Here is an 8,742-nt window from a genome sequence, read left to right as displayed (position 1 = left end):
ATGCAAAAATAAGCAACTGTTTCCCATCTAAAGGGAAGAAGGTTAGGAAAGAAGGAATGCAAACAAGAAACACTGGGAGAAGAGGGATAAACTTGGGTCCATTGAGGAGAGTCAGATGGATGAGTTCAAATAAAATGTGTATAAACTGTTGAACATGAAACTGATGATCTGCGCTCTCAGCCTTTCCCTAAATCACTCACAAACACATCCACATAGATTTTTTTAATAGGTTTCAGTCTCTTCTTAATCCTTTATCCAGAAGCTATTAAAACATTCGTGTTACTATTGCCACTCACTTCACACAGTGTCTTAGGTCATAAATCTCCATGGGAAGAGGACACCAGGCCACGGTAGAGCTGCTGGTGAGGTTAAACTGCGGCTCTGTGGTAGCAGCACAAGGAGTTTAGTTTAGTTTGATAATATATGAGAATCATAAACAGCATTATCACCTCTTTTTTCTCTTCTAAATCTATTATAAATTGTAAGTCTTCTAATTGCATAAATATGTATGTAATATAGATAAATAAATTGAGAAGATACCAAGTCTACCTATGTTAATCATTAAGTAAAATAACACAAAGCTTACTGGGTTTCCAAGGGTTGTGTTATTGGATATACATATACACACACATATACACTCTCTCTCTCACACACACACAAACACACACACACACGCACATATATACTTCCTGTAAGTGTGAACTTTTGTGATGTTATCAAGAGAGATCACCCCCCGTTTTACAAGGTCACCATAGTTACTAAATAAGTAAATCAAACAAGATAGATTTACACAGTGACTGCAACAATGGGCTCGAACAACGGCGAGGATGACTCTGTTTCAGTATGTGGTAGAGCGGGTCACTAAGAGTCAGAGCTGACTCCTTTAAACCTCAGAAAAGAAACACACACACGCACAAGCACACACACGCACGCGCACGCACACACACACATTATCCCTTACTAAATGTTCTTCCTACCTTCTCACATCTACTTTTAATTAATGACTTTCCCATACAGCTCACTGTAAGCAATATTCAATTATAAAATCTCAGATAACTCATGCCAGATCATTGATTATACATGAAGATAATCCAGACCTAAGAAAATTCCCATCCTTTATATAAAGAGTCATTTCTCAGAAAATGAATGGAAAAATTACCTCTCTGAGTACATTACAGTAAAAAGTTTTGAGTTTCTTTATTACATAGTGTCACAGTACTATGCAGATTTTAATTGTATACAAATAGTTTTATTAAAACTATGAAACATAATTATCTTTTAATTCTTAAATACTTTACTGATATAGTTATTTTTCCAAGACTCGAAAATAATTGGAATAATAAATGAAGGCTTTCAAGATTCATGACCTAAAAAAGGCCAACAAAAACCTTAGCACTTTGAAATCATACTTTTATAAAGCCACTGAATTAAAAATTACTCAGATGAATGTCCATGGCTATCTCCACTATAACTATTCGTCTCTGCTTTCCTGCAAGCAAGAAAACAAAACGATAAAAACAAACTCACTTTCATCTCATCAAGCTGATACAGGCTCCTAGCGACCCTGAAGGATGAGGTAGAATTGCCCCTGTAAGTACCTGAGATCGTACCTATTTAGAGGTGTAGATAGCTACATCTTTCTCCTGCTGAGTTGGCTGGAGGCTTTGAAATGCTGGCTTTTCAGATCACAGCCCAATGCTTAACCACTTTGCTAAAAGAGAAGAAAACAGTGGTGACAATTGGAACCACATGTCAACAATTATGCCAGTGGATACAAGGAACCACATGAACAATAATCTCCAACATGCTGATCATCAGAAGAACTAGATTGTGCCGTCCTTGCACGTCCAATAGTACTGCAAGGGATCAGATTAAAAGGTTTGTGATAGAGTGAAATAAATAATGTGGAAGAAAACACAGCATCATAGAGAATATTAATTAGCCTTATGTTTTAAAAAAACACACATTGAGATATCAGGCTAGACACATTTTTTCTTAATCATACACCTGATTCAAAGATACCTGGTATCCACTCACAGTGAACATGTCCTGGTTTAGTGTATGATGAGAGTTATTTTTAATATTTGTCTGCTAAGAATAAAAATAGCTTTAATAAAAGACAAATATTTAAACTTCAAGTATTTAAGGCTAACAAAGACATTGAAATATTTTCTAATTCAACACATTTTTATTATAAGCAAACAAATACACTATTTTTCATCATATTCTAAACTAGGAAAAATGTTGGAAACAAAGAGGAAAAGTTGGAGGCAAAGAAGAAGGAATACTAGTTGGAAAATATGGACTTGGTGATAGAAATGAAGCTGGAGATCCCATGATAGAACTTTTTAAAGCATGACTTGTTCAGAGCAAATACTTTAGTTCAACAACGCACATCACAGAGATCAAATTGACTGCATCTGTAGGAAGACACAGTGGAGACGCTCAATGTCAGCAGTTAAAACCAAAGTCGGGGAAGACCCTGGAAAAGCCCATCGTTGCTCACATGTAAGCTCAGGATAAAGCTGCATTGGAAGAAGTAAGGCCAGCGTGCTCCTTAGAGGCAAGGGCTTCGTTTAACAGACTGTGGACATCTTGTCAGGGGAGACCAGTCGCTGGAGAAGGACGTCATGTTTGGTACATGGGAGGGGCGGGCAGAAGAGGAAGGCTCTCAATGAAATGGACGGACTCTGGTTGCACAGGCATAGGAACAGTTGTCAGCAGCGTGCAGGCCCGTGCAGTGGTTTGTTCGGTTTTGCATACTATGGTTGGAGCCAACTGGATCAAACCTAACAACAATAACAACAATAAAGTTTTGCTTATTTCAAAATCATATTGATAAACTGGCAATGTTTTAACCCACAACTATACCCAAGAATAAGAATGAGGCCCGCTGGTGCTCAAGAAGCAAGGCTGGTGTCGTGAATAGAATCATAGTGTTAGTTGAGCTATTTTTCTTTCCTATTTACTTTACACAATGTGGATACCAGTGCCTTGATGAGAGTTCATAGTTTTTTCTAGGCAGTTTAGTTTTAAGACAATGTGATGGATGAGCAAGGTTTCTGCCATGGTCACACCATCAATAAGTCATCATTATATCTGTTTAACTTTGCATCGTTGTGGCACAAAATAAAACTCTCCTCACTTCAAGCTCTACAGGTAATGTTGAGTCCTCTTAGCACTTGCATAGTGACACTTGTTATATGGAATAGAGTAGCTCAATAAGCCGGCAACGTAAGCTAAATTATTCCATCGCTGTAGATGATATTTTGTGAGTTCAGTGTGTTATGGCTGTAGATTGTACCTTCTATTTAGTGCTAATATTCATTCGGAAGTACTTTTTATCTTCATGTATTATTTTTTTTTTATTTCTCTGTCCTCTTAATATCACTTATGTAGCTTAGTTCCTTCTTCCCCCAACTATTGTATATTTTTCTCCAGGTCATCTAGGTACCTTGCCTTTGTAGATGTTCAAGTTTCCTACATACATTCGTTTAAAAGCTTATATACTTTCCACCAATTTTCTGAAATATTTAATTTTTAATGAACCACTGATGTTTTGTCTCTAAGATAATTAATGAAAAAGACAGAAAATTAAAAATGTGGACTTCTATATTGCTTATCAGTCCAATATTCTATTTTTAATGATAATTAAAACTAGCGATGTCACATTTTATACATTATGTTTCACCAAGAAGTAGAAAATGTGTGCATTTTTAAAAATGATATAATCATCATTTATATGTAGATAACATATCCTCAGTGATATGATAATTTAGCATCTATATACTTCAGTAAGTTTATAGGGCAAAGTAAGGTATGCATTTTAAAATATGTGAAGTTTATACCAAAATTTCCACAGGTAATTATGTACTTTGACAAAGCATTATATCACATGACATATTGTATTTTCTTTTGATCAATACCTTTACAGTAGATATTTCTCAGTAAAACAAAAAATAGCCACCAAAATTCAATTGATTTTCTAAAATTGTTCACTAGTGGTTAGAAACCATCTTCATTTCAAACACAATATGCACATATTATTGCTCACAGAATAATCTCTTATATAGCAGCCCCAATCACATTCATGAATAGTAAGAACATGTTCAAAAGTAATATGATTTAATTTATAGAATGGCAAACTTTGTTTTAAAAAAATTCTTTACACACACACATACACACAAACATTACACACACACACACAGATGGGATTTATATTTGTGACCTACAGAAGGAATCAAAACTTAAATAGAATAAATGAATCCAAAGTAATTAGCTAAATTTATTTATGCATGCATTGTTTATTTTTCTTTCATGTAATTATCCATCTAAAAGCTACTAAAAATTTCCACTCATACCTCAAGGCTGCTATAAAGTCAATTGCTCTTTTCTTTATAGCCAAGTAATTTTAAAGTTAGAGTTCCTTAGGAGGTAACTGGCATGGTTTGTCAGAAGAATACAGAGCTATTCATTTTGTCAAGGGAATAGCAAGAGCTATTTACTTTGCTAAGAGTAGCAAGCATATTCTACAGAAGATTATGTCAAATGAATGCAGAAGTATAGATTCATATGTTCTTAGACATTAACTATGTAGATAGTTTCACATGTGAAATAGGAAATTCTTCAGAATCTAAGGCACAATACAGGATTAGTTGTATTTTATTTCTTGGTTGCCACCTATGTTTCTCTAGGACTTTCATGAAATATACTTTCAAACTTAATTAGCAAGTCAAATGAAAGCAAAATTGTTCCTACAGAATATTGCTAATGATTTTCCGTCTTCAAGTAAATAACAAGGGCCTTTCTAATATCTGATACTGTTTTGGCTATTTGTAACTCATATCCATTAATTTGGTTTCTATTTCATGATTAACGCTGACTGGTTTGTTTTCTGTTCTAGGTCGTGGAGACTAATTTGGTTGCTTTTGACTGTCACTGGATCATTATTAATGAGGTAAAAACAACTAAACATTTGTCATCTATGAGTACTGTTTTCATAAATGAATTGACAGTATTTCCTATGGCCTTGAATTCTCAAGAGGAAACAGAACATGAGATAAATCCAGGACACTAAGTGGATGCTGTTAAGCAAAGAGTAGAATGAAGACTTTTTAAAAATTATGAAGGGCTTTGTATAAATACAAATAAATACAAAATGTCCCCCCCACTGAGAATGTTTAACATTTCCTGCGTACTTAGAGAGATCATCTTTATAAAAAGTACAATTCTTATTTGCAAGTGAATTAATTCAATCCCAATAAAGTGTGCTCAATTAAGATTTTAATGTTAATACTAGACATTTTTATACCCCCAATTTACAGAAGATCAGATTAAATAGTTCAAAGTATGAATATGAGTAAAAGGAAATACAGACTCAGAAACTCTACAGGACAGCACAGAACTGTCCCCTCTGGGTTCCAGGACAGCAAATCTTTACAAAAACAGACTGCCGCGTCTTTACCCTGCAAAGATGTTGGTGAGATCAAAGCACCGACCTTAATCACTGTTCTATCAGGCTTCCTTCTCATAAAGAAATAGAACTGCTTGAAAACACTCTGACTTGTCAAACACTTCACAAGACCTACTAGCACTGTTGGATAAGCACTGGACTTCTAACCACATGGTCAGAGGTTCAAATCTCCATGTTCCTCCTGGTGAGAACGATGTGGCTGTCCTAGTCCCCTAATGAGTCACGGCCTCAGACACCTTGCAGGCAACAGTGTTGCGATGAGCTGCCATCACCTCAGTGGCAGTGGGCCGTCAAACAGTTTGTGAGGTTGTTGGGGCTCTGTGTGTGTGTGTGTGTGTGTGTGTGTGTGTGTGTGCGCGCGTGCGCGCGCGCGCTGATTGTTTTTTTCTCAAAGGCAATACATAAAATTAAAGGCATACTCCAACATGAAATTCCTAGAGAATAAGTTATCCGTTAGTGTTATGGGTGACTTGGCGTTCTTTTTAACTCACAGTTACCTCCGTGCCTGTGCAGAACGGCCCATATGGTTTTCTTGACTATAATTTTTACAGAAGCAAATAGCCAGCTTCTTCTGAGAGCAACTAGTGGGTTTGAACTGCCAACATTTTTGTTATCAGGGAAGTGTTTAACTCTTGGGATTCTTCCAATAATGCCTACCATTACATTCAGAAAGGGTTATGGGTAGATCTGTTATATGCAAATTCTGTTTTCACTATGATTTGTCTTCAAAAATATTTAGTATTCAATCATATTCATTATTTATTTAAACAGAAATTCGTTGAATATCTACAGATACTAAATATGTAATTGTATAATAGTAATTGTTATTTCAGCACTAAAATAGCATTAGGGCCCAGAATTCTGGCTTTGTAACCTGCAAGCTGGATTGAACCCTGGCCTATCCCTCACTTATCTACTATTTCATTATCACAAACTTCGCATTCATGATAGTAGTGGAAAACCTGCTCTCCGACTACTTTTGCCTTAACAAAGTCAATCCGGCAGGATGAATGCTGGGGGAAATGAGGGTGCCTTGGGCTTTGACGGTGAAGTTTACTGGTCAGCTTGACTGGGCCAGGATTCTCGGTGATTTACCAGTTATGTAATGATGTAGCAATCTTCCCTTTTGTGATCTGCTGTGCCCATCCTTCATTTTCATAAAGCACTGTCTTTTTCATATGAACTTGGGTGATAAGTGCGAATTGAGTATATAATTTGTTGCGGGTGTAAACATGTTGTTGTTGTCATGGTTAGGAGCCCTTGCGGTGGTTCCAGGTCACAGTGACCCTAAGTACAACAGAACAAAACACTTCGTCCTGCACCATTCTTAAAATTGTTTCTATGTGTGACTTCGTTGTTGCTTCCAGTGTGTGTCAATCCACACATTGTTTAGAGCCTTCCTATGTTTTTGCTGCCCCTCCACTGTACCAAGCATGATGTCCTTGCCAGGCACTGGTCTCTCCTGATGACAACTCCACAGTATATGAGATGAAGTCTCACCTCCTTGCCTCCGAGGAGCAGTTTGGCTGTACTTCTTCCAACATAGATATATAATATAATCACCCACTCCTCCATCTGTTTCACTGGTACAATACGTTTAATAGGATCTAATGTACAGGTTCATAATAAAAAATAAATAGTATCTAAACTTCTAGCATAGCACTCAATACAGTGCATTTAAATTATGATGCTAACACAAGGAAGTCCACAGATCACTTTCAGACACTTTCTGTATTGGATACTACTAGAAAAAAGTAGAGTACTACAGGTATGGAGTTCATCATGTGGAATTGATAGGCTTCTTCCTGCACAGAAAAGCTATTTCAGTTTATTGCTCTTACAAATTCCAGTGATGGGGTATGTCTTTTTAGGTCAGCATAACAATGTGGGAAACACCTTGCAGTTTGGGTTTTGGTTAGTCAAATTTTAGAATCTATACGATTTGTCGCTCAATTCGTCTCCATAGATTAGGATGCCTTTTTCTGAGATTCCTCATGTGAAATGTGTATGTGTGGGATCTGATTTTCAGTGAAACTTTACTGCTTGCCAATTTTCTATTACCTCTTGATTTTCCATCTTTAAGTACTCTACCATCTTTAAGTACTCTGCTTTACTCTACTTAAAGTTCTGTACTTTAAGTACAGAAGAGAAGAAGGAGTAAAAATGGGGAATTTAACAAAATGTCTATTCACATTTTGATATCTTTTCAAATTAGATATAGTTATATAATTTTATGCCATAAATGAAATGTAAAGAAAGGAAATATTTTCCCATTGATTTTGAAATTTTCATTTCTCCTAGTGATGTGTGTCTTTGGTGTGATAGGGAGGAGGCCTGCAGGTGTAGTGGTTACACGTTGGGCTGCTAACTGCAAGGTTAGCCGTTTGAAACCACCCACCTCTCCACAGGAGAAAGAGGTGGTACTCTATTCCCAGACAGACTTAAACCTTGGTCACACAGTCTCTGCCCTATCATTATGAGGGGGCATCACCTTGATGTCAGTTAGTATGTTTTAGGTTGGTTGGTTTGACTATTTTCTATACAACTTTTTTGAAAAAGATAATCCTTCCAATCCCTTATGTTCCAATCTGTCATTCAGCTTCTGATAGGGAACAGGGTGCACAGATGTCTTAATGGAGGAAAAAAAATTGTCATTTGACTAGTTAAAATAAATAGTGCAGAGGGGAGAGATTTTCTGCTTTTTAGTAACATCATTAATCAAAACAAATAAATATGTACTGTAAAGAAGTAGAATTATCCAATTGCTTCTATTCCTTGGCGAGATTGTAGATGTTGCTTATTTTTATAATTTATATGCATAGTCTGTATTTTTCAGTTGAATTTGTAAAACTATACCTGAATTTTAGAAGTAAAAACCTCAGTAGAGCTGCCTAGAACACCAGTAATCATTTATCCACTGCTTATTGGTCAACTTTTCCTTTGAGGGAAAACAATATAAAACAAACTCCTTCATATCACATACAAATTGTATGACTCAGTCAATTAATGTGTTTCTCTGATGATGAGTACCATGGCTACAATAATAACAGATTACAATTTACTGAATCATCTACAAGTATTATGATTTGTTTTCTTAAATATGTCGTTGCATTTTATTTTTGTAAAATAGTAGGAAGATGAATGATGACTTTAATGAATGGTTCATAGTGTGCACTATTGTTTTGTAAAAATGAAATATGCCCACACATGAATCATTATAAATAACTCAGTAAAGGGTCACAATAATCAGACATTTAGACTTTCCAGTT

The 8,742-nt window shown here is 35.9% G+C and overlaps 1 protein-coding gene across 3 annotated transcripts in view; it reads left to right on the top strand.

Moving 5' to 3' along the window:
* The window catches only part of GRID2 (glutamate ionotropic receptor delta type subunit 2), a 1,637,701-nt gene that overhangs the window by 910,723 nt on the left and 718,236 nt on the right, over positions 1-8,742 (top strand). For all 3 annotated transcript variants that reach the window (XM_045284270.1, XM_045284271.1, XM_004703263.4), the window contains exon 5: positions 4,904-4,957. In XM_045284270.1, coding sequence (XP_045140205.1) covers positions 4,904-4,957 — 54 coding nt within the window. The remainder of the gene's footprint in view (positions 1-4,903; positions 4,958-8,742) is intronic.

This window comes from Echinops telfairi, unplaced genomic scaffold, assembly GCF_000313985.2.
Source record: "Echinops telfairi isolate 266 unplaced genomic scaffold, ASM31398v2 ScPeMD7_7468;HRSCAF=8506_0, whole genome shotgun sequence".
Lineage (NCBI taxonomy): Eukaryota > Metazoa > Chordata > Mammalia > Afrosoricida > Tenrecidae > Echinops > Echinops telfairi.
Note: the sequence above shows the minus strand (reverse complement) of the source record. Positions and strands in the feature narration are given on the sequence as shown.